The 25576-nt window shown below is 54.4% G+C and overlaps 2 protein-coding genes across 36 annotated transcripts in view; one reads left to right on the forward strand and one right to left on the reverse strand.

The window, feature by feature from the left end:
• Nucleotides 1-556: 556 nt before the first annotated feature.
• Nucleotides 557-9068, reverse strand: SIRT6 (sirtuin 6). Of its 7 annotated transcripts, none has more exons than XM_016934701.4 (8): nt 8942-9068; nt 7241-7368; nt 5568-5750; nt 3523-3582; nt 2289-2384; nt 2127-2207; nt 1476-1559; nt 557-1394 (listed from the first exon to the last, which is right to left on the reverse strand). In XM_016934701.4, exons 1-8 carry the CDS (start codon nt 9005-9007, stop codon nt 1346-1348), a joined length of 747 nt encoding a protein of 248 aa, XP_016790190.1. In that variant the 5' UTR covers nt 9008-9068; the 3' UTR covers nt 557-1345. The 7 variants fall into 7 exon arrangements, with proteins under 7 accessions (XP_016790190.1, XP_001138012.1, XP_016790192.2 ...); XM_001138012.6 differs by having other exon boundaries at nt 1476-1599; XM_016934703.4 differs by lacking the exon at nt 5568-5750 and having other exon boundaries at nt 8942-9063.
• Nucleotides 9059-25576, forward strand: part of ANKRD24 (ankyrin repeat domain 24) — a 42168-nt gene continuing 25650 nt past the window's right edge. For 3 of the 29 annotated variants that reach the window (XM_016934694.4, XM_063801010.1, XM_063801014.1), the window contains exons 1-3: nt 9118-9207; nt 11124-11207; nt 12886-12957. In XM_016934694.4, the coding sequence (XP_016790183.1) occupies nt 12922-12957 (36 nt within the window). In that variant the 5' untranslated portion in view covers nt 9118-9207; nt 11124-11207; nt 12886-12921. Of the gene's footprint in view, nt 9208-10453; nt 10788-11097; nt 11208-12885; nt 12958-23113; nt 24742-24922; nt 25063-25257; nt 25413-25576 lie in introns of those variants that run through there. The other 26 variants (XM_016934698.4, XM_063801013.1, XM_016934693.4 and 23 more) reach the window with 21 other exon arrangements.

Genomic DNA, 25576 nt, shown 5'->3' on the forward strand with positions numbered 1-25576 from the left:
TAAGTGTGTAACTACAAATTGAGTGCTCAGAAAATGCCAGCTGCCTTATTGGCTTCATCATCAGAAAACTGGCCTGATCCCCCCAGAGGGGGGGTGGGGGGAGAGGTGAGCCCTTGTTCCTCGGCCCCCAGGCTTGAGGGGCAGGGATTGCAACGGAGCCCAAGCAGCTGGTCCAGGGAGGAGGGGACCACGAACTCCTGACCCAGGGGGGCGAGGACTTGCCACAAATAGGGAATTTAAACACTCACTGGGCACAGTGGCTCACGCCCGTTAAGTCCAGCACTTTGGGAGGCCGAGGTGGCCCGACTGCTTGAGCCCGGGAGTTTGAGACCAGCCTGGGTCACATAGTGAGACCCCCGTCTCTACAAAAAATGCAAACAATTAGCTGGGTGTGGTGGCACACACCTATAATCCCAGCTACTCTGGAGGCTGAGGCAGGAGAATTGCTTGAACCTAGGAGGCAGAGGCTGCAGTGAGCTGAGATCACGCCACTGCATTCCAGCCTTGGTGACAGAGTGAGACTCTGGCTCAATAAAATAAAGTAAACACACTGAGATGCAAGAAGGAAATTGTTTTTATTGCATTGAGGACTTTTCCAGAAGCCTGGTGGACCCACGTCTCCCTCCAGCCCCAAAGGCAGTGCAAGCCTCTACTGATCCCCCATTTCAAGGTGGGTCTCCCCTCCTGCAGGGCCCATGGAGGAGGGGTAGGGTGGGCTGTAGGGGGCCCAGAAGGGAGGCCCTGGGGACAGAGGGAGTTCACTCCTGTTTAAGCTGGAGACCAGGGAGGGCCCAGCCTCACCTCCGGACAACACAGCAAGTCAGAGGCTGGGGTGTGGCAGGGGCTCAGCTGTCACCTCTGGGGTGTGGCTTCTTCCCGGAACCGCACCAGAGGCCCCTGGAGCCCAGGGAGGGACCACGGAGGGCAGGTGTAACCCCTGGCCTGGAGCACAGCTCTCAGAGCCCTGAGGCTCCCGGGGACAGAAACAAGTAACAAAGTGAGACCACGAGAGAAAAAGAATCCACAGTTTCTACAAAAAGCCCCACCCTCCCCAAGCACCCTGGTCAGCTGGGGACCGCCTCGGCCTTCACCCTTTTGGGGGGTCTGTGGGGGGCAGGGCTGGTGGGCCGCTCCCGTTTGGGGCTGGCGGGCTCTGAGCCGTTGTGCTGGGCGCAGGGCTCCTGCTTGGGGCCGGCGGGGATAGAGCCGTTGATCCGGGTGGGAGATTCCTCCTTGGGCTCCAGCTTGGGAGTGGGCGGGCGGGGCAGGGGTGGCAGCGCCCTCTCCAGCACACGGGGGCCGTCCCAGGCGGGGATCTCCAGCCCCAGGTGCTTCATGAGCCGGGTCATGACCTCGTCAACGTAGCCATGGATGCGGAGGTCAGCATGGCGGTCCTGCCGGGGGGCGGGACGGGTCAGGCGTGGGGGGCAGAGGGTGCATGGTGGCCTTGGGCAGGGGTAGGCTCAGACACCTACGTGCTTGGTGGGCTGCAGGTTGACGATGACCAGGCGGCCTCCCCGGCGCTTGGTAGCCAGCGGCAGGTTCCCGCTGGGCCGGATCTGCAGCGATGTACCCAGCGTGATGGACAGGTCGGCGTTCCTGGGGCCGGGGAGCGTGGGCTGAGCCTGATGCCCTGCTCCTGCCAACATCCTGAGCCAGCCCTGGGGGCCGGTTCACACCTAGGCCATCTGTGCTCACCGGGGCGGTCAAGGCCAGCCCCACTTCCGAGTCAGCCTTTGGGATCCCACCCCGCCCTCCTCTGCGGTCCGTTGGCAGGGTCACTGATCTGGGCGGGCCCTTAGACACTTCCGGGGAGTATCACAGTGCGGTAAGAGCTTGGACGCCTAGGGTGGGACCCTGGCTCGGTCACCTCCCGGCTGGGCAGCACTGGATAGAGGAGACACCCGGCGGAAGCCTTGGTTTCCTTGTGCGGCACCCCCCAGAGCCACGAGGTGACGAGTGTGTGTGAGTGCGCGTGTGCAGCCCCCGGCCTGGCCCACCTGCTCCAGGAAGCCTCCCCTCACTGCCTGTGAGCCTCAGCCACTGTCCCGTGCTGGAGCTGGCTGTGTTTCTGCTGTCGTCCCGCCCCGCCCTACCATGGGCTCCCTGGGGGTGGGGGGTCAGACCTGCTGGCCTCATCGGCGAGTGCCAGGTCCCGGTCGGGCAGGGAGTCCTCCCAGTCGAGGATGGTGTCCCTCAGCTCTCCCCTGCAATGAGGAAGCTGAGGAGAGTCCGCAGGAGCCTCGCAGCCTCCCCTGGAGCCCAGGGCCTGGGTGGGGGTGGCTCACCTGCAGGCTCGCAGCCCCCTTGCCTTAGCCACGGTGCAGAGCCGGCCCGTGGCCTTCAGGCCCATGGTGCCCACGACTGTGTCCCGGACGTACTGCCTGTGTCAGGGAGGAAGGGGGAGGATGGGACCAGGTGAGCTCCCATGGGTGACTCTCGCACTGTTTCTAGGGCGACGTTCTCCCAGGGAGGTGGGGGGTGGACAGGTGACCAGAACTAGCACCCAGCAACATGGAACGAGGAGCCTTCCACAAATAACGGGCTGGGATGCTGCTCGGTGCCCGGAGCACAGAAAACAAAGCAGGAAACTGTCCCAGACAGACGAAGGGGCTCGAGAGACAAGACCCAGCATGGGATCCCGGACCAGGAGAAACAGGAACAATTGGAGCATGGGGGTGACAGGCCGAGTCTGGATTCGGGATTAGAGAAGGCGATGTCCACTTTACTTTTCCTGACTTTAATCGTTATACTGGGCCGGGCGTGGTGGCTCACGCCTGTCATCCCAGCACTTTGGGAGGCTGAGGCGGGCAGATCATGAGGTCAGGAGTTCGACACCAGCCTGGCCAATATGGTGAAACCCCGTCTCTACTAAAAATACAAATATTAGCCGGGTGTGGTGGTGGGCGCCTGTAGTTGCAGCTACTCGGAAGGCTGACGCAGAATAATTGCCTGAACCCGGGAGGCGGAGGTTGCAGTGAGCCGAGATTGCCCCACTGTACTCCAGCCTGGATGACAGAGCGGGACTGTCTCAAAAAAAAGGAGAAACACAGAGATAAGAAGGCCCCTGTGGCTGTAGGTCCAGGACCACCAAGGGTGGCTGGCTGCCACCAGCAGCCAGGAAAAGGCAGGAAAAATCCTCCCAGGGTTGCAGAGGGGCATGGCCCTGCAGACACCTGGATTTTGGACTTCTGGTCCCCAGAACTGTGAGATCACAAATTTCTATTGTTCTACGCTGCTCATCTGCGGCAGGTTGCTACAGCAGTGCCAGGACACGGATGTACCCCCCACAGGAGGGAGGCACGGCCCCCCCAAATCCCTCCAGGAGGAAAATATGCCCCCCAAATCCCTCCAGGAGGGAGACATACTCCTTATATCCCCCCAAGAGGGAGACATGCCCCCAGATCCCCCCAGGAGGGCCACACCCCAGTCCCCCCATACCCTCTGGGTCTCTGGGACATCGGATTCGACCCCCAACCCCCTCTGGCAGAGCCCCCGCCCCTGCACCCAGGTGGCACTCACGTCTTACACTTGGCACATTCTTCCACAAACATGTTCCCGTGAAGCTCTGCCAGTTTGTCCCTGTGGGAAGAGAAGGAAGAGGCTTGATGGTGGGAAAGGCTCCCTGGATGCCCAGGCTTTGGGGCTGGTGCTAAGCCCCTCTCCTCCAGGAAGGCTTCCCGGACTCCTCTCCCACAACATTGATCAGCTCCTTCTTTCTGGCTCTTCTAGCTCCTGGCTCCACCATTCATCTGCTGTGCATCTCTGGGCAAGTGGCCCAACCTCTCTGAGCCCAAGGAATCATTAACCCCCAAGGCTGAACCCACCTTAGATAACGGGAAGCCCTTTCCACTCACAAAATGCCCGTCCCCCTCCGAGAGCATATGGGAACCTCTTGATGTCACCAGGTCATAAGCACAGGAATTCGAATTCCCAGTTTATAATGGTAGAAACCGAGACATTGAATGGCCCTGAAGCATGAGATCCAATCCCAGCTTTATTTTATTTATTTATTTATTTTGAGACAGAGTTTTGCTCTTGTTGCCCAGGTTGGAGTGCAATGGTGCAATCTCAGCTCACCACAACATCAATGGCACAATCTCAGCTCACCACAACCTCCGCCTCCGGGGTTCAAGTGATTCTCCTGCCTCAGCCTCCTGAGTAGCTGGGACTACAGGCGCCCGCCACCATGCCCGGCTAATTTTTTGTATTTTTAGTAGAGACAGGGTTTCACCGTGTTAGCCAGGATGGTCTTGATCTCCTGAGCTTGTGATCCACCCGCCTCGGCCTCCCAAAGTGCCGGGATTACAGGCGTGAGCCACTGTGCCCAGCCTAATTTTTCTGTTTTTAGTAGAGACGGGGTTTTACCATGTGGCCGGGATGGTCTCGATCTCCTGACCTCGTGATCCGCCTGCCTTGGCCTCCCAAAGTGCTGAGATTCCAGGCATAAGTCACCACATCTGACCCTCCTTTGCTTTTTTTTTTTCAAGACAGAGTCTTGCTCTGTCGCCCAAGCTGGAGTGCAGTGGCGCCATCTCGGCTCACTGCAACCTCTGCCTCCCGGGTTCAAGCGATTCTCCTGACTCAGCCTCCCGAGTAGCTGGGATTACAGGCATGCGCCACCACGCCCAGCTAATTTTTGTATTCTTAGTAGAGATGGGGTTTCAACATGTTGGCCAGGCTGGTCTCGAACTCTTGACCTCGTGATCCGCCCGCCTCGGCCTCCCAAAGTGCTGGGATTACAGATGTGAGCCACCATGCCCGGCCCCTCCTTTGCTTTTATAAGCAGAGAAAAATCTCTTCCTCACCCCTCACCCCTGGCTGCCGAGCTCCTCGTCTCAACAACTGACCTGGCTGTCATTGGTGGCCCCAGGGGTGAGACCTGGCAAAGAGGGGAAGGGGAGGGCCACACTTCTATTAGGAAATCAGCCTGCCCCAGAGCACAGGTTCACTTCAGTGTCAGACACGTTTAGTGTCAGATTAATAAAGATGGATATTAAAAACACAACAGGCCAGGCGTGGTGGCTCACACCTGTAACCCCAGCACTTTGGGAGGCTGAGGCGGGCAGATCACCTGAGGTCAGGAGTTCAAGACCAGCCTGGCCAACATGGAGAAACCCCGTCTCTACTAAAAATACAAAATTAGCTGGGCGTGATGGCGCATGCCTGTAATCCCAGCTACTAGGGAGGCTGAGGCAGGAGAATCGCTTGAACCCGGGAGGCTGAGCCGAGATCACGCCATTGCACTCCAGCCTGGGCAACAAGAACGAAACTCGGTCACAAAAACAACAACAACAACGACGACAACAAAAAACAAACTGCAACTTCCAGACCCTGACAGCTCTCCGCCCCTTAGCCCCATCTCGAGGGAAATTCTGCCTCTGGCCCCAGCGGGGACAGCTCTGAGCCACGGGACTCAGAGATCTCCACACACTGGGCCAAGAAAGATCCAGAGAACTCAGGGCTAGAATCTTATAGAACCAGGAAAAGGGGACTCTCCCCCTAAAAATGCAAACACGGTTTGTGGGGCCCCAAGCGCTTTCGTGGGGGCGGGGCCAGGGTGTTACCTGGGGAAGCCTGAGCGCACATGGAGCCCGTCCACGTTCTGGCTGACCAGGAAGCGGAGGAGGCCCACGCGCTCCAGCTGCACCAGCGCCATATGGGTCTGCGTGGGCCGCGCGCTCTCAAAGGTGGTGTCGAACTTGGGGGCCAGACCTCGCTCCTCCATGGTCCAGACTCCGTGGGGACCCCTGAAGGTGGCAGGCCAGGAGAGATGGACGGGGAGAAGGGAACAGAAAAAGAGACAGGGGGAGAATCAGAGAGGTATAGAGAGAAAGTTGGAGAGAGAAAATCAGGAGACAGAGAGAGACAGGGAGACAGAGAGAGGGAATCAGAAACAGAAATAGAGGGTGAGTTGCAAGAACAGGGAGAGGGGGATAGAACAAGACACAGACAGAGAGATAAAGAGTTAAAGACAAAGCAAGTCAGAGACAGAATTGGAGAGAGACGGAGAGAGGGAGAGGCAGAGAGAGACAGATGAATTCACACGAAGGCAAAAATGACTTATTCTATTCAACCAACACTGCTGCTGCAATGAGCCCGACGATGCTCACATGGACCCAAGCCCTGCCCTCCAGAAGCCCTTGATCTTGGGGGAGACAGGTGGACACAGATCCTCTGGCCCCAAGAGTCAAACCTGGACCAGAGGAGGTACCTGGGCCTGGGGAAGCCCCGTGGAGGTGGGGGCCCTGGGGCACGTGGAAGGGCTTCCTGGAGGAGCCTAAGCAGTTTCTTGAAGGGTGAGAGGGAAGATCAGACAGAAGGGGTAAACAAAGGCCTGGGTGCTGGGAAGAGCCCATGAGTTTAGGAGAAAATGCAAGTGTTTTGGGGGCTGCAGCAGGAGCAGGAGGGGCTGAAGTTGGAGAGGTGATTCAGGGCTGGGGCAGGAAGGGCTTCAGCTTCCAGCACAAGGTATTCAGAACTCTACACTGCCTGGCAATGGGGAGCCACAGCAGGTTATGGAAGAGGAGAAGGAGGAGAAATTCACGCCTTGGCTTTTTTTTTTTTTTTTTTTTTTTTTTGAGATGGAGTCTGGCTCTGTTGCCCAGGCTGGAGTACAATGGCATGATCCTGGCTGACTGCAACCTCTGCCTCCCGGGTTCAAGCGATTCTCCCACCTCGGCCTTCCAAGTAGCTGGGATTACAGGTGCCTGCCACCACGCCTGGCTACGCTTGCAAATATGAAAGACTACATTTCCCAGCAACCCTTGCAGCCAGGTGTGATCAGGTGACCGTGTTCTGGCCAATGAGGTGAGTGGAATGCTGGTTGTGACAAGGGACACATCTTTTTGTTTTGTTTTTAGACGGAGCCTCACTCTGTCGCCCAGGCTGGAGTGCAGTGGTGCAGTCTCGGCTCACTGCCTCCACCTCCCAGGTTCAAGCAATTCTCCTGCCTCAGCCTCCCGAGTAGCTGGGACTACAGATGTGTGCCACCACAACTGGCTAATTTTTGTATTTTTAGTAGAGACAGGGATTCACCATATTGGCCAGGCTGGTCTGGAATTCCTGACCTTGTGATCCACCATGCCCAGCCAAGGGACACATCTTAAAGGGAGTACCCAGGACACATCCAGGAGGAAAGCAGATGGATGGGTTCTCATTCCCAGATGTGTGTGGCTCGCAGGGAAGCCTCTGGCAGCCTGGTAGGCCTTGCCTCGACTTCCCCTGCACAATCACAGACCTGAAGTCGGGAATGCCAGAGGCAGTGCTGATGCCGGCACCCGTGTGGAACACCACATTGGAAGACTGCCAGACCAGCCTCGCCAGTTCCCACACCTTCCGCTCCAGCTCCTCCGGGGGGTCGAAGATCTGTAGGGGGAGAGAGCAGACGGAGGGGTCAAAACAGTTCCCCCAAGTGGCAAGGCCACGCACGAGCCACAGACTGAGCTGTCCCTGTCTTGCCTGCGGGAGGAAAATGGATTGGAAAAGGCAGCTTGTCCTCATGCCCCTCCTCTGCCTACAACCTTCCATGCCTCCCACCTGCCTTGTCAAAGCCCTAGCCCTCCCCACGGCCCACCAGGCCCTGCACTACCTCCCTTGCCCCCTCCCTGCCCTCTTCTCCTCCCTCTCCCTGCCTCACTCTGCTCCAGCCACACAGGTCTCCTCCTTGTTCCTCTATCACACCAGGCACAGTCCCACCTCAGGGCCACACCCTTTAATGCTCTTCCCCCAGATACCCACATGGCTCCCTCCCTCACCTCCTGTAACTTGTGGCTTAGATGTCACTTCAGTGACAGTGATGCCTCCCTTGGCCAACTGGTTTCCATGCAACCCCTAGTCAGTTTTCCTTACTAGAAGGAGGGGTTTTTAATCTGTGTTGCTCCTGGCTGTGGCCTTAGTACCTAGAAAGTGCCTGACCCACAGTAAGTGCTCCATAAATGTTGGTGGAATAAAGTGACTAACAGGCCGGGTATGGTGGCTCACGCCTATAATCCCAGCATTTTGGGAAACCAAGGTGGGTGGATCACTTGAGATCAAGAGTTCAAGAGCAGACTGGCCAACATGGTGAAACCCCGCCTCTACTAAAAATACAAAAATTAGCCAGGCGTGGTGGCAGGCGCCTGTAGTCTCATCTACTCTACTCAGGAGGCTGAGGCAGGAGAATCGCTTGAACCTAGGAGGCGGAGGTTGCAGTGAGCCGAGATCGCGCCACTGCACTCCAGCCTGGGCGACAGAGAAACTCCATCTCAAAAATAATATAATAATAATGATAAAATTAAGTGACTAACAGCAGCAGCGAAGAGTGGGGCTTCTGGACGGGCGCACACCATCGGCGCTCATTAAATGCATGAGTCAGAATGCATGGGCCAGCCTTATGGAATGGGGCCATCTTCACCTCGTTTGCAGAAAGTTTGGAGATGGAGACCCAGAAGGGAAGTGACTTCCCCAAAGTCCCACAGTGCGCGGAGGGGGCAGCGGATCCCTCCACTTCCCCTCTGAGTGGCTGGAGGGATCTTTCTGGCACATTCTGTCCAGGCCCCTCGCCAGGGCAAAACCCTTCCCCATCACCCTCAGGATAAAGTGCCAACTCCCCAGCCTGGCATTTGAACCCCGTCCTGGCCCGGCTCTGGAAACCTCCCAGGCCTAATCGTTCTCCAGGTGTGTTTATTCCCACCTCCCTGCCTTTGCGCCTGTCGTCCCCTCCTCCTGGAACTACATCCCCTCTCTACCCGATCAGCCCCGACAGGGTGACCACAGAGTTGGGCGTGTTCGCGTCCCCCGGCGCGCAGGGGCGTCACTTCCCGCCCCTTCCTCACTGGGAAGTCCCTCCCATTGTCTAGCCTCAGTGCCCCCTGATATTCCCACAATGCCCCCCTGCCATCCGGCCGCTCCCAGCCCGCGGCCCTGGGGCGCGATGCTCGGGACCCTCGGACGCGCTCACCTCCGGGAGGCCGCACTTGCCCTTGTCCGCGTACGGCGACAGCCCCGCCGCGTAATTCACCGACATCCTCGACTGCCCCACGGGAACAATAAAGTTTCCCTTGTTGAGGCCGCTTCCGCCGGAAGCGGGGCGGGGCGGGGAAGAAGGAGGAACCGCGTTCCAGTCCTGCGCGCCGGCCTCCCACGGCGAGGCGCATGCGCCTCTTGCTGACGCCGCAGGCGACATGTTAACGGCTGTCAGAAGGAAGCCTGCCTCTTTGCATGCAGGTGTTTGCGGGGCTCGGGAAGGGGCTCCCCGATGACCCGGGCGGGAAATTGGGGCGGCCGCCTACGTGAGAGTTCTCCAGTCACCTCTAAAATGAGGGACACAGGCTATCCATGTCCCCACAACCCCTTTTACGGATTAGTAAATTCCATAAGGACAGAGCCGGACAGCAGGGACCCCAGCCTAAGGGTTTTGAATGCCACTCAGAGTTATCTGAATATTTCATTTGTGTGTGTGTGTGTGTGTGTGTGTGTGTGTGTGTATGTGTGTGTGACGGAGCCTCGCTCTGTTGCCCAGGCTGGAGTGCAGTGGCGCAATCTCGGTTCACTGCAACCTCCGCCTCTTGGGTTCAAGCGATTCTCCTGCCTCAGCCTCCCGAGTAGCTGGGATTACAGGCGCCTGCCACCACACCCAGCAAATTTTTGCATTTTTTAGTAGAGACGGGGTTTCTCCATGTTGGTCAGGCTGGTCCCGGACTCCTGACCTCAGGTGATCCGCCCGCCTCGGCCTCCCAAAGTGCTGGGATTACAGGCGTGAGCCACTGCGTCCGGCCAAGTTATCTGAGTATCATCCAACTGGAGGTTCTGCATTCTGCAGGACAGGTCCTGCTCAAGGTCAATGGGGCTGGTGGCTTGGAGGACTCATTTAAGAATCATGTGTTGAGTACCTACTTTGTACTGGGCACACTGGAGAGCAAAGGTGGTACCATCTATGCCCTGGTGGCTGGGGGTGGACACAAACATGTGACCAGGTAATGGTGACATGGTGTGGTTGGGGTGCAATGGGTGATGCAGAGGGCACAGGGCAGTGAGGGGGCTCACAGGAGGCACCTGACCCAGGCTGGGGGCATCCGGGAGGGCTTCCTGGAGGAGGGGATGTTGCAGCAAAGATCTAAAGAGTGCGTGAGCCGGGTGCAGTGGTTCACACCTGTAATCCCAGCACTTTGGGAGGCCGAGGCGGGTGGATCACCTGAGATTGGGAGTTCGAGACCACCCTGACCAACGTGGAGAAACCCCGTCTCTACTAAAAATACAAAATTAGCTGGGTGTGGTGGCCTGTAATCGCAGCTGCTCGGGAGGCTGAGGCAGGAGAATTGCTTGAACCCAGGAGGCGGAGATTGCGGTGAGCCGGAGATCGCGCCATTGCACTCCAGCCTGGGCAACAAGCATGAAAATCCGTCTCAAAAATAAATAAATAAATAAATAAAGAGTGCGTGAGTCAGGTAGAGCCGGTCGGGGTGACATGAAGTACAGAAAGAATGTTCCTGGTGGGGGGAACAGCAAGTGCAAAGGCTGAGAAGAGAGGAAGAGCATGGCTCCTTCCAGAAACTGAAATCAGTCCAGTGATGATAGGGAAGATCGTGGGTGTCTTCCCGCCAGAGCCAGTTGGCCAACAGGCAGTCCGCTGCCAGCCTGTCTCCTCCCTCGGCTCATCCCCGGCCCCCTGGGGCGGCCGCCTGCTCAGAGCCGATCAGGTGTCAGAGTGGAGCGGCTGGAGCTGCTCGTGGCCCAGCTGGGAGTGGGTAACCGGAGCCGGCAGTGGGCACTGTGGCCGGGAGCTCGGGGCACTGGAGCTGCAGGAGGTAGGGGAGGAAGGAGGTGGGAGAGGCCCAGGATGGAGGATCCCCTTATGGCCCCAGGCCCCTGAGCCCTTGTATGTGGGAGAAAGAAGCCGTGCTGAGTCCCAGCCAGGCTGCGGAGCTACCCAGGTACCCTGACACACACATGCACTCGTTCACCCACGCACTTCCCACTTGCTGGCCTGTGCCCTGCCTAGCTTCCTCCAAGGCGGGTGCTCAACATCCCACCCGGCCATCAGGCCCTTCTTATTTACCATCACCTCTTCCAGCAAGCAGCTCCCTAAATTTAGCAGGCGTTTCTCCCTCCCCCAAGCCCACGGATTGTCTTCTCCCAAGCAGCCTGTGAACTCCTCTGTTGGGTGTCTTATTACCCCCTGCTTTGGGTGTGATTGAATCCTCCAGTCAGAGGTAGAAGAAAAAAGGGTAGGTAGTGAGTGGGCACCGATGGAGGGGTAAATGAATGGATGGGTGGGTGGATGGATGGGGGGCGAATAGATGGATTGGTGGTTTGGTAGATGGCTGAATGGGTAGATGTATGGATGGATGGGTGGATGGATGAATGGGTGGGTGATTGGGCGAATGGATGGAGGGATGGATAAGTGGATGGATGGATGGATGGATGGATGGATCCATGGATGGACTGGTGGGTGGGTGGATGGATGCACTGGTGGATGGGTGGGTGGATGGATGGATTGGTGGTTGGGTGGATGGATGGAGGGATGGATAAGTGGATGGATGAGTGGATGGGTGGGTGGGTGGATGGGTGGATGGGTGTGTGATTGGGTGGGCAGATGGGTGGATGGATGGATGCTTGGGCGGATGGATGGATGGGTGGTTGGGTGGATGGATGAAGGGATGGATAAGTGGATGGATGGGTGGATGAGTGGATGGATGAATGGTGGGAGTTGGTAGGTGTTTGGGTGGGTGGATGGATGTGTGGGTGGATGGATGTGTGGGTGAAATCTGATTAAAGGGTGTTGAAGAACCATGAGAACATGAATTGGGTGGGTGGGTTTGTGGGTGGTGGCCAGTGGGTGGTTATACAGTGCTTAGGTGGGAGGGTGGATGTCCAGGTGAGTGCATAGGTGGTAAATGCGTGGAAGGGTGGCTTGGAGAATTCACGAGTAGATAGGTGGACAGGTAGAGGCCATCCCAACCCCTACTCCCTGGTAAGAGGCAAATACAGATTCTCCATCACAGAAATCCCTTTCACACATAGGGCCTCACAGTCACACCCCTCAAAAAACACACCCCCTCGAGATAGGCCTGCCTGACCTCCGTGCCTGCACATGCGGAACGTAGAACAGGCCCAGGTGGACAGAAGTGCATGTGTGCACACGCCCTGCACTCAACGTCACACACATGCATGCAGCCATTGCCCCAGACCTCCACCCACTATGGGTGAATTGCTGTCACATGGAGGTTCCCTCTGACTATGTAGCAAACATGCCTCTGTGCTGAGAGCCGTCAGCCCTGGCTTCAGTCCCCAGGGAGCCCCTGACTGTTGAAAAGGACAGAATCAGCCCAGACCCTTCCAGCCCATGGAGCCAGGGGTGAGGCAGAGGAAGAGACCCAGCCAGGGTAGGCGGGAACCCAATTTGGGGAGTTACATCTCTGCTTGGGAACAAGAGGCAAAGCTGATAAGAGCAAGGGATTTTGGAACTGGGCTTTGAAGGATGAGTAGGAGTTCAGAGAAGAAAAAAGAAACCATTCTAGGCAGAAATAACTGCACAGGTAAAAGTTAGGAGGCCAGAAAAGGCTTGATCTGTTTGGACAACAGGAAATACCAGTGAGATGCATTTATCAAGCCCCTCATGTTTGGCCAGGCTCTATGTAGGGACCATACTGAAAACTGACCATGAGTTGGTCAAGAAAGGATCATTTCTGTCACTGTATAGATGAGGGAAGTAAAACAGAGAGGGCAAGTAACCTGCCAAAGGACACACAGCAGGTAGGAGATAGAGCAGGTCTGTGTCTTGCTCTAGGGGCCAGGACTGGTCAGGAAGGAGGAAGTGGTCATTTTGAGGAGGGCGAGGCAACGGACCCTGCCGCCCACCAGGACTGGTGTCCCTCACCTTACCCCCACCCTTGCCCTCCTCAGGTGGCCTGGGGAGAGGAGAAACACAGGGCACCAACTATGAAGACTCTCAGGGCGCGATTTAAGAAGACAGAGGTGAGTGTGAGGCCCTAGATGCCCGATACACCCCTGCAACTTCAGCCTTCTGTCTCCTGGGGCTTGGCTGAAGATCCACCCTTTCATTCCAGTACCCACCTCTTCTCCTTTCCTCTCTGCTGCCCCCTAGCGTCATGACCTCCCCACTGCTCCCCGTACAAGCTTTCCAGCCCAGGCCTTTGCCCAGGCCCTAGTCCGCTCTCCATGGAATTCCTTCTCACCGCATTGCCACCAATCAGACCCTCCTCATTCCTCACAATTTGGCCCCAGTACCACCTCCCCGTCCAATCTCCACTCTCCCCGGCCACAGTGACCCCTTGCTTTTCCAAGGACCCACTTTCCCGAGGATCCTGATCTTTTGCTTTGGTGTGTATGTACTCAGCACATATTTATATAGCAGGCGCTGTTCCGGGCACAGGGGAATCAGCCAGAGAATAGGGCAGGCAAAAATCCTTGCCCTCGTGGAGCCGACCGCTGAGTACGGGAGATGAACACGAAACAAGATAAATAAGTGACGATGTGTATTTTGTGTCGCAAAGACAGACAAAGCAGGAAAAGGGAATTGAAGCATTCAGGGCAGGGGAGGTGGCTGCAGTTTTAAAGAGGGTGGCCAGGGAAGGCTTCCCAGAGGAGGTGGTATTAGAGCAAAGATTAGAAAGAGAAGGGGAGGGCTGGGCGTGGTGGCTCACACCTGTAATCCCAGCATTTTGGGAGGCCAAGGCAGGCAGATCACTTGAGGTCAGGAGTTCAAGACGAGCCTGGCCAACATGGTGAAACGTTGTCTCTACTAAAAATACAAAAATTAGCTGGGCACGGTGGCGGGCACCTGTAATCCCAGCTACTTGGGAGGCTGAGGCAGGAGAATTGCTTGAACCTGGGAGGTGGAGGTTGCAGTGAGCTGAGATTGTGCCATTGCACTGCAGCCTGGGCAACAGAGTGAGACTCCATCTCAAAAAAGAAAAAAAAAAAAGAAAAAGAAAGGGAAGGGGAGTGGGGGAGAGAGTTTGCAGGAATTGCATTCCAAGTGGCTGGAACAGCCAGTGCAAAGGCCCTGAGGTAGATCCAGCTGTCTTCTCTTGCATCCATGTCTTTGGCTATGAACTCCTAGAAAGACATGCTTCTTCCTCCATCGTCCCCACTTCTTCTCAGCCCCCTGAAGTCCCTGTGGCGGCCAATTCAGAGCACAGATGGGGAGGATGAAAGGGAGGGCTCACCTCAAGGAACAGGCAATCAGCCTTCCTGAGCACCTCTTTGTGCCTGGCCTGCGTGGGCAAGCTTGACTTGGAGCCTTTAGTTTTCGTATCGTGGGATACAACATCCCCATCTGGTGTGGCCTGGAGAAATCAGGGAGTCTGCCTGGAGGAGGTGGTGCCAGAGCAGAGCCTGGAAGAATAGGGAGGATTTAGAGAAGTGAAGGCAGGCACGTGAGGAGTGGGGCACGGACCTGTGTGGGTAAAGATTCGGAGGCTGGACCAGGTCTGCTTGATGCACAGGCATAACAGGCAGATTCTCTTGGCAGGAGCAGAGTGCGCGAGTGAGTGGGAGCTCAGGATCTTTGAAAGCCATTTTTGAAAAGCCAAAAAGAGAGGCCTGTGGAACAAGCCTGGATTTCATTTTTTATTTTATTTTATTTTATTTTATTTTTGAGATGGAGTTTCCCTCTTGTCGCCCAGGCTGGAGTGCGGTGGCTTGATCTTGGCTCACTGCAACCTCCACCTCCCGGGTTCAAGTAATTTTCTTGCCTCAGCCTCCCGAGTAGCTGGGATTACAGGCATGCACCACCATGCCCGGCTAATTTTGTATTTTTAGTAGAGGCAGGACTTCACCATGTTGGCCAGGCCGGTCTTGAACTCCTGACCTCAGGTCATCCACCCGCCTTGGCCTCCCAAAATGCTGGGATTACAGGCATGAGCCACCATGCTTGGTCCATTTTTTTTTTTTTTTTTTTTTTTTTTTTGAGACAGAGTCTCTTTCTGTCACCCAGGCTGGAGTGCAGTGGTGCTATCTCAACTGACTGCAGCCTCCAACTCCTGGGCTCAAACGATCCTCCTGCTTCAGCCTCCCAAAGTGCAGAGACTATAGGCATGCACCACCATGCTGGGCTAATTTTTATTTTTTGTACAGATGGGGTCTAGCTGTGTTGCCCAGGCTGGTCTTAAACTCCTGGCCTCAAGCGATCCTCCTAACTCCCACCCAGAGTGATGGGATTACAGGCGTGAGCCACTGCGCCCAGCCAAGCCTGGGATAGAATCAGGTGGCTCTGAGTTCAAATCCTTCCTCTGTCCCTGGTGTCCTGGGTGACTCTGGGGATGTCATGCCCCCTCTGTGGCTTCCTTCAGTTGTTTGGGCTCATTTGATTTGATTTGATTTGATTTGATTTATTTTTGAGACAGAGTCTCACTCTGTTGCTGAGGCTGGAATGCAGTGACACGATCTCTGCTCACTGCAACCTCTGCCTCCTGGGTTCAAGCAATTCTCCTGCCTCAGCCTTCCAAATAGCTGGGACTACAGGCACCTGCCACTATGGCTGGCTAAATATTTTGTATTTTTAGTAGAGACAGGGTTTCACTATGTTGGTCAGGCTGGTCTCGAGCTTCCGACCTCAGGTGATTTGCCCGCCTCAGCCTCCCAAAGTGCTGGAATTACAGGCGTGAGCCACTGCACCCTGCCCATTTTATTTTGTTTTTAAACTATTTATTAATTATCATGTTCCCATTCATTTCATTATTCATTTTTATTTTATTTAAAACATTTTAATTTAATATCATTGGATTCACTTTATTTTTTTAATTTTTCTTTCTTCCTTTTTTTTTTTTTTTTTTTTGAAGGAGTCTCACTCTGTTGCTCAGGCTGGAGTGCAGTGTTGTGATCTTGGCTCACTGCAAGCTCCACTTCCTGGGTTCAAGCTATTCTTTTCTTATGCCGCAGCCTCCCAAGTAGGTGGGACTACAGGCGCGCACTACCACGCCCAGCAATTTTTTTTGTATTTTTAGTAGAGATGGGTTTCACCATGTTGGCCAGGCTGGTCTCAAACTCCTGACTTCAAGTCATCCACCCACCTTGGCCTTTCAAAGGGTTGCCATTACAGGCGTGAGCCACCATGCCTGGCCCTAAGTGTTTTTTTTTAAGAGATGGGGTCTCACTATGTTGTCCAGGCTGGTCTCAAGCTCCTGGGCTCAAGAGATCCTCCCGCCTCAGCTTCCCAAGTAGCTGGGACTACAGATGTGCAGTACTGTGCCCGGCTTATTTATTTTCATTTTTGTTGATTTTTGAGCACTATAAAAAATATAAGATGTGCTTTGCAGGTGTCAGCTCATTGAATCCTCACCACCATGTTATGAGGCAGGAGCTTTTATTATCTTCATTTTATAGATGAGGGAGGGAAGCCCAGAGAAGTTAAGACACCTGCTCAAGGTCACACAGCTAGGAAGTGAGACGCAAGCCTTCCCCCAGGGCTGCGTTACTATGAACATGATTGGCCTGGAGGTGGGAGGGGAGTGCATTGATTGAAAAGAGAATGGGTGGAGACAGACAGCGGGAGAGAAAGAGGTGAAAAACGGTCCATTAACTGCCTACAAAATGTGGCATTGGGTGAGCTTCATTCACTGTGGAGTGATCCTAAAATTTTTCTTCCCACGTGGAATCAATTCCTCGATTATAGTTGACCCTTGAACAATTACAGCCCACCCTCCTGCACAGTCAAAAATCCATGTATAGGCAGGGCGTGGTGGCTCACATCTGTAATCCCAGCACTTTGGAAGGCCGAGGTGGGTGGGTCACGAGGTCAGGAGATCGAGGCCATCCTCGTTAACACGGTGAAACCCCGTCTCTACTAAAAATACAAAAAATCAGCCGGGAGTGGTGGCGGGCGCCTGTAGTCCCAGCTACTCGGGAGGCTGAGGCATGAACCTGGGAGGTGGAGCTTACAGTGAGCCGAGATGGCGCCACTGCACTCCAGCCTGGGCAACAGAGCGAGACTCCGTCTCAAAAAAAAAAAAAAATCTGGCTCAGCATGGTGGCTCATGTCTGTAATCCCAGCACTTTGAGAGGCAGAGGCAGGCAGATCACCTGAGGTCAGGAGTTCAAGACCAGCCTGGCCAACATGGTGAAACCCCCTCTCTACTAAAAATGCAAGAATTAGCCAGGCAGCCGGGCATGGTGGTGGGCACCTGTAATCCCAGCTACTCAGGAGGCTGAGGAAGGAGAATCTCTTGAACCCAGGAGGCAGAAGTTGCAGTGAGCTGAGATCACGCCATTGCACGATTGCCCAGCCTGGGCGACAGAGCGAGACTCCGTCTCAAAAAACAAACAAAAAATCCATGTGTAAGTGGACCTGGGCATTCAAACCCATATTTTTCAGGGGTCAACTCCTGAATGCTTTTTTTCCCCAAGCATTCCTCAGAAGTAGTAGCCACTGGTAAACCAAGCCATATGATTCCTTAATTTCCAAAGCATAGTTATATTTAATATTTAAATCAATCTTTCAAGAAGTGTGGGCGGCTAAAAAAGAGATGCCTCATTCGGGATGTGGGTGTGTTTTGATATGTTTGCAATGGGAGGGATCAGGACAAAGTCAAAATTAGATGGGGACAGGATAGGTGTTAAAACCTCAGACTGGTGTGAGGGCCTCTGAGAGTGTCTGGAGCTGGAGGGGCCTGAGGTTAGCCCATAGCCTGGGCTGGAACTGTTGCAGCAGATGGGAGGCCTGGCTGTTGCTGGGAAGCTGCAGGGCCTCCATCCTCCCCTCCCAGAGCACCTTGCCATCCATCCCTCCACCTGCCCTTCTCCAGTTTCGCAGCAGGCAGCCGGAGTCAAGTTCAGCTTTTGTTCAGCAGCCCCGAGGGAAGAAAGCAAACACCCATGACTGCAGGGGCCAGGCCCCCTCCTGTCACTGGGACCTTGTGTTCCGTGTCTTCTAGCCACTGCTACCCCTCTCCTCCTCTCCTTAGGGCACTCTCCGTGCCTTTCCTGGTCTCTAACACCGGCTTTTTCTTATTTATGTATTTACTTTTATTTTATTTTATTTATTTTTATTTATTTATTTATTTATTTTGGGACAGAGTCTCGCTGTGTTGCCAGGCTGGAGTGCAATGGCATGATCTCGGCTCACTGCAAGCTCCGCCTCCCAGGTTCAAGAGATTATCCTCTCTCAGCCTCCCGAGTAGCTGGGATTACAGGCGCACGCCACCACACCTGGCTAATTTTTGTGTTTTTAGTAGAGACAGGGTTTCATCATGTTGGCCAGGTTGGTCTCGAACTCCTGACCTCAGATGATCCGTCTGCCTCGGCCTCCCAAAGTGCTGGGATTACAGACGTGAACCACCGTCCCCAGCCTATTTATTTATTTATTTTGAGACAGAGTCTTGCTCTGTTGCCCAGGCTGGAGTGCAGTGGTGTGATCTTGGCTCACTGCAACCTCCGCCTCCCGGGTTCAAGGGATTCTCCTGCCTCAGCCTCCCGAGTAGCTGAGATTACAGGTGCCTACCACCACGTCTAGCTAATTTTTTTTTTTTTTTGTATTTTTAATAGAGATGGGTTTTGCCATGTTGGCCAGGCTGGTCTCAAACTACTGACCTCCAATGAGCCATCCGCCTCGGCCTCCCAAAGTGCTGGGATTACAGGCGAGAGCCACCGTGCCCAACCAGCACCGTTTCTTTCTTTGGGGTCCCAACAGTTGGCATTGCTTACTCTGATCCCCCTTGGGCTGTCTGTGGGCCTCAGTGTTTCCATCCATAAAATGGGAGTTACCTGGAGCTGTTCACCTGGGGCTTCACTGACCTCCTGCCTTTATTTTAGGTTTCAGGAAAATCTCCCAAGTGGGAAGATTGGGGTTTCTAGAAAGTCACAGACTCCATACATCAATGCTTCCTGGAAAGTCCTCTTTCTCTTTCTGTCTTTTTTCTTTTTATATTTTTATTTTTTACTTAAGTATGCATTTTTTTTTTTTCAGAAGTGAGGTCTTACCACGTTGCCCAGGCTGGTCTTGAACTCCTGGCCTCAAGCGATCCTCCCGCCTTAGCCTCCCAAAGTGCTGGGATTACAGGCATTAGCCACCACGCCTGGCCAGGCCTCGTATTTTCATTTTTCACTGAGCCCTGCAAAACCTATAGCTGGTCCTGCATGGAATACAGCAGTGACTAAGATAGACAAAAATCACTGCCCCTAAGGAGGCGACATTCTAAGGGAGAGATCAAGAGGAAACAAGCTGGGCGCAGTGGCTCACGCCTGTAATCCCAGCACTTTAGGAGATCAAGATGGGAGGGTCACTTAAGCCCAGGAGTTTGAGACCAGCCTGGGCAACATAGCAAGACCCCGTCTCTTCAAAAAAATTCAAAAATTAGTTGGGTATGGTGGTGTGTGCCTGTGGTCTCCAGTTACTCAGGAGGCTGAGATGGGAGGACCACTTGAGCCCAGGAGGTCGAGGCTACAGTGAACGGTGATTGTACCACTGCACTCCAGCCTGGGTGACAGAGCAAGACCCTGTCCCAAAATAAATAAATAAATAAAAATAAAAAATAAGAGTAAACAGAATATTTTTTAAAAGGTATGTAGTATCTTAGGTGGTGATAAGAGGCCTGGCGCAGTGACTCATGCCTGTAATCCCAGCACTTTGGGAGGCCGAGGTGGGTGGATCACTTGAAGTCAGGAATTTGAGACCAGCCTGGCCAACATAGCAAAACCCCGTATCTACTAAAAAATACAAAAATTAGCCAGGCATGGTGGTGGGCACCTGTAATCCCAGCTACTCAGGAGTCTGAGGCAGGAGAATCGCTTGAATCCGGGAGGCAGGGGTTGCAGTGAGCCGAGATCCCTCCACTGCACTCCAGCCTGGGCAATAGGGCGAGACTCTGTCAAAAAAAAAAAAAAAAAAGACAAAAATGAGGGAAAAATATAGCTTAAGAAAGGGCTGTCAGAGAAGGGCTCTTGGAAGAGGCATCTCCAAGAGTGGACAGCAGTAAAGAAAGCAGCCATGTGCACGGTGGGGCAGGTGCTCCAGGCAGAAGGAGCTGCAGAGGCCAAGGCTTGGAGGTGGGACCCAGCTGTTTGAAGGACAAGAAGGAGGCTACTATGGCAGCATGGACTGCACTGAGGGAAATGTAAATGGAGATGATGGCAGGCGCGGTGGCTCATGCCTGTAATCCCAGCATTTTGGGAGGCTGAGGCGAGCAGATCACCTGAGGTCAGGATTCAAGACCAGCCTGTCAACATGGTGATACCCCGTCTCTACTAAAAATACAAAAATTAGCCAGGCGTGGTGGCGGGTGCGTGTAATCCCAGATACTCGGGAGACTGAGGCATGAGAATCACTTGAAGCCGGGAGGTGGAGTTTGCAGTGAGCAGAGATCATGCCACTGTACTCCAGCCTGGGCGACAGAGCGAGACTCCTTCGGGAGGGAAGGAGGGAGGGAGGGAGGGAGGGAGGGAAGGAAGGAAGGAAGGAAGGAAGGAAGGAAGGAAGGAAGGAAAAACTCCATGAGGTCAGGGGTCAGGCACTGGCAGAGAGGGGCTGCTCAGAGAAGGGTTAGCAAATTTTTTCTTAAAAGGCCAGAGGATTAATATTTTTGGTTTGTGGTGCAGACCAGCCTCAGCTCTGCCATTGCAGCCTGAGAATAGCCTTTGACTATCTACACTTTTTTCTTCATACCCTGCATGTGGCATCCAACCATCTATAAATGAATGGGCAGGGCTTGGCCCCGATAAAACTTTATTTATGGACACTGAAATATGAATTGTTTTGTTTTGTTTTGTTTTGTTCCGAGATGGAGTCTGGCTCTGTCACCCAGGCTGGAGTGCTCTCAGGTTACTGCAACCTCAGCCTCCCATTTTCAAGTGATTCTCCTGCCTCAGACTCCCGAGCAGCTGGGATTACAGGCGTGCACCACCGTGCCCAGCTAATTTTTGTATTGTTAGTAGAGACGGGGTTTCACCATGTTGGCCAGGCTGGTCTTGAACTCCTGACTTCAGGCGATCAGCCCACCTTGGCCTCCCAAAGTGCTGAGATTGTAGGCGTGAACCACCGCACCTAGCCAGAAATGTGAATTTCATATCATTTTTCACGTGTCAGGAAGGATGATTCTTATTTTGCTTTTCTCTCCCCACTCCAACGACTCACACGTGTAAATACCATTCTCTACGGAAACAGGCAGTGGGCAGGATCTGGGCTGCTGTGAGCAGTTTGCATTTTAAGCTGAGTGAGGTCTCCGGAGGCTTTTGTGCAGGAGAGATGAGATCTGATGCAGGTTTAGGAAGCTGCCTCTGGCTGCTGGGGGAGAAGGGACAAGGGGACAAGGTCAGAGGCTGAAGAAGAAAGATGCATCCCAGAGGCAGAACCTGCAGTGATGGGGCTAGACTATGGTGGTGGCCGTGGAAGGGGTGAGAAGGGGCAGAACAGGACACAGTGTGCAGCCAGTGGGCTTGGCCGGTGGACCGAGTGTGGGGCAAGAGAGAGGTGTCAGGGTGATGCCAGGGCTTGGATGAAGCCTGGAGGGCTGACAGTATCCATGGTACACACCTCAGTGGGCTCCGAGGGGCATTTGCTCTGATTGATTGATTGATTTTTTTCAGATGGAGTCTTGCTGTGTCTCCCAGGCTGGAGTGCAGTGGTGCGATCTCGGCGTGAGCCACCGCGCCCAGGTTTTTGTTTGTTTGTTTGTTTTTAGAGAGGGAGTCTCACTCTGTCACCCAGGTTGGAGTGCAATGGCACGACTTCTGCTCACTGCAAGCTCCGCCTCCCGGGTGCATGCCATTTTCCTGCCTCAGTCTCCCGAGTAGCTGGGACTACAGGCGCCCACCACCACGCCCAGCTAATTTTTTGTATTTTTAGTAGAGACAGGGTTTTGCCATGTTGGTCAGGCTGGTCTCAAACTCCCCATCTCAGGTGATCTGCCTGCCTCGGCCTCCCAAAGTGCTGGGATGACAGGCGTGAGCCACCGTGCTTGGCCATTTGCTCTGATCTTGTATGGCATCCAGGAGGACAAGTGTAGGAGACAGTTGGAAACCGAAGCCCTGAGCTGGGAAATCCATTTCGGTCTCTTCTCTGGAGAAGCTCAGAGGACCTCCCCACCCCCAAGGGTGGAAGGAGAGAAGAGTTCCAAGGACACCCTCCTTCCCAAATGCCTGTCAATTTCCATTTTCCTGCCTTGGTTCCCACTCCTCCCTCCACTTGTCCAAAGGTGTCTAAGAGGGCCGGGCGCAGTGGCTCACGCCTGTAATCCCAACACTTTGAGAGGCCAAGGCAGGTGGATCACGAGGTCAGAGTTCAAGACCAGCCTGGCCAACATGACAAAACCCCGTCTCTACTAAAATACAAAAATTAGCTAGGCGTGGTGGCGTGTGCCTGTAATCCCAGCTACTCGGGAAGCTGAGGCAGGAGAATTGCTTGAACCCGGGAGGCAGAGCTTGCAGTGAGCCGAGATCGTACCACTGCACTCCAGCCTGGGTGACAGAGCAAGACTCCGTCTCAAAAGAAAAAAAGTACAAGTCTAAGAAGAATCACAGACCACACCGACGTGTAAATGCTCGATGCTCACCCAGCCCTAAGCCAGTGGTCAGTGTGTCAATGGAGGGACACTTGCCAATGCTGGGATATCTGTGGTTGTCACAACTTGGAGGTGCTCCTGGTGTGGAGTGGGTGGAGGCCAGGGATGCTGCTCAGCACCCTGCAGTGCCCAGGACAGCCCCACTCTAGAGAAAGATCCAGCCTCAAATGCCCACAGTGCTTCCTTGGTGCCTGTCCTATTATCTATCTCATTTAACAGTTGAGAAATTGAGAGGGAGAATTTCAGAGAGGGAAAGCGATTAGCTCAAGGTCACACAGCAAGGATGATATAACCAAACTGAATTCAAGCCCCTGTCGCCTGTCTGCTGCATCGTTGCTCTTAAATTCTGGGTCTGGAAGACCTCGGTTTTGTTGTTGTTGTTGTTGTTTTAGTTTGTTTGTTTTTGTTGTTATTTGTTTGGCAGTGGAGTCTCGCTCTGTCACCCAGGCTGGAGTGCAGTGACGCGATCTCGGCTTACTGCAACCTCTGCCTCCCGGGTTCAAGCGATTCTCCTGCCTCACTTCCTGAGTAGCTGAGATTACAGGCGCCCACTACCACACCTGGCTAATTTTTGCATTTTTAGTAGAGGCGAAGTTTCACTATGTTGTCCAAGCTGTTCTCGAACTCCTGACCTCAGGTGATCTGCCCGCCTCGGCCTCCCAAAGTTTTGGGATTACAGGCGCGAGCCACCGCGCCTGGCCTCCAGGGCTCCTTCTAAAATGCCAATTACCTGCAAGGGTCTTGGCTGTGCCCCAGAGTCTCCAGGCCTGCGAATGCTGCGTGGCATCCAGTGGGCGCTCAATAAATGCTTACTGCTTGAAGGAGCATCTCCCCCAAGTGTTCATCTGATGCATGTTTGTGGAGCACCTGCCATGGGCCAGGCACTGGGGACGCTGCAGTGACAGAAAGGAACCCAAGGCCCCTCCTCTACCGGGGGAGCCGTGGGTCCCAGGAGTGGCGGAAATTGACCGGAAATGGCTAGAGAATGTCAGAGCTGCGCCGGGACCAGCTAGCTCTTTCTGTGAGGAACGAGTCACAGTTTTATTGTGCGCTTACTGTATGCTAGGCACTGGTCGACTGAGTGCTGCGCAGGTAGTACCTTGCATCCTCTCGGTAACCCTCCGCAGTAGGAACTATTTATTATGAAACCCATTTTACAGAGGAGGAAGGAGAAGTCCAAAATAGGTAAGTCTGTTGGCCCAGTCATATAGGTAGGAAAGGCTGGGGCAGGGGCGGGGTGCTGGTTTCAAATTCAGGTGTGTAGGATTGCAGCTCCCCAGTGGCGAATGAATGAATGAATGAACGAATGACTGATTGAATGAATGAATGGATGAGGCAATGAGTGAATGAATGAACGAATGGGCGTGCCAATGAATGAGCAAATGAGTGTGGGAATGAATGAATGGTGCGGGAATGAACAAATGAATGAATGGGTGGTGAACAAATGAATGGGTGAGTGAACTAATGAATGGATGAATGGGTGAGCCAACAAATGGATGAACAAATGAGTGAGTTAATGAATGCAGGAATGAGTGAATGAAGGAAGGAATGGTGTGCGAATGAATAAATGAATGGGTCATATAAGAATGAATGAATGAACAAATGGGTGAGGCCAATGAATGAATGAAAGGGTGAGCAAATAAATGGGTGAACGAATGAACGAGTAAATGAACGAATGAATAAGTGAATGAATGAATGGGTGAGCCCGTGAATGGGTGAACAAATGAATGAGTGAATGAATGAAAGGGTGAGCGAATAAACAAATGGGTGAAGGAATGAACGAGTGACTGAACGAATGAACAAGCGAATGAATGAATAAGTGAATGAACGAATGGGTGAGTGAATTAATGCATGAAAGGGTGAGCGAATAAACAAATGAGTGAAGGAATGAACGAGTGGGTGAACGAATGAACGAGTGAGTGAATGAATGAACGAGTGAATAAGTGAATGAACGAATGGGTGAGTGAACGAATGAATGAATGGGCGGGCCGGTGAATGAACGAACGAATGGGCGAACGAATGAATGAGTGAATGAATGAAAGTGTGAGTGGCGAGAGCCCTGCCGGCCGCGTGGAGGTGCGAGGCTGCGGACGTCGCGGGCCCGGAGGCACCTGCGCGCCCTTGGCCGACTCGGAGGAGGTGGAGATGGACGCCCGCGGGTCCCCTGGAGATGCAGCCGGCGGCCTGCGCTGGTGAGGGAGCCGGGCCCCCGGCGCCGCGTCCTCCTCATCCTCCAGGCGACAAGGTCAGGAGGGGCCGGGGCGGCGCCCCTTCCCTCAGCCCCCAGCCCCCAGCCCCCAGCCCCCTACCTGGGTCTTCCCATTCCATCCCGTGGGGGAGGGGGCTGGCGAGGAAGGCAAGGGGGAGGGGGCGGCACCAGGGAGGGCGGGACCGGGCGGGCGGGGCGGGGAGCTCCGGCAGCGCCCAGCCCCGCCCTCCGGCCGCTCCCCGCGGTCCCTCCGGACCCTCTGGCCGCCGCCTCCTCTTGGAACCCCGTGTGCCCCCCGCGCCCCGCGCCCCGGACGCCATGAAGCAGCTGTGTCTGTGCGCAGCCGCCTCCTTCGCGGTAGGGCCCGGGGAGGGGGCGCAGGAGCGGGCGGGGCGCGGGTACCTCCTCTCCCCTCCCTTCCCCGGCCCCGGCTGACCTGGACCACCCCCCCATTCCAGACCCGGGAAAGATGGTCGGCGGCGGGGAGTGGGGGGGAACAGAGGTTGGGGCAGCTTTTGGGGGAATGGAAGAGACATTTGGGGAGACATGTGGACGCGTTTTGGAAGACTCTTTGAAACAAATGGGGACATTTAGGAACATTTAGAGGGCATTGGGGGGTGCAGTTTTGGGAAAACATTTTGGAGACAGATGGGGTCATTGAGGGGACAACTTGGAAGCTATTTTGGGAGAGCCGATTTTGCGAAGAGGTAATGATTTGGAGAACAGTTTGGGAGAACATTTGAGGGATGTTTTTGGAGGATATTTTTGGGACATGACGGTATCATTGGGAAGGATGGTTTTACAGAACACTTCAGGAATTTGGGGGAGACATTTCGTAATGCATTTCAGGCTATAGTGTTGAGGGGAGAAG

This window comes from Pan troglodytes, chromosome 20, assembly GCF_028858775.2.
Source record: "Pan troglodytes isolate AG18354 chromosome 20, NHGRI_mPanTro3-v2.0_pri, whole genome shotgun sequence".
Classification (NCBI taxonomy): Eukaryota; Metazoa; Chordata; class Mammalia; order Primates; family Hominidae; genus Pan; species Pan troglodytes.

Coding starts and splice junctions, on each gene's coding strand:
- SIRT6 (XM_001138012.6), bottom strand. CDS start 9,007: ATGTCGGTGAATTACGCGGCGGGGCTGTCGCCGTACGCGGACAAGGGC. Junction 7,369..8,941: donor GCAAGTGCGGCCTCCCGGAG/GTGAGCGCGTCC, acceptor CTCCCCCTACAG/ATCTTCGACCCCCCGGAGGA. Junction 3,583..5,567: donor GTGCGCTCAGGCTTCCCCAG/GTAACACCCTGG, acceptor CTCTTCCCACAG/GGACAAACTGGCAGAGCTTC.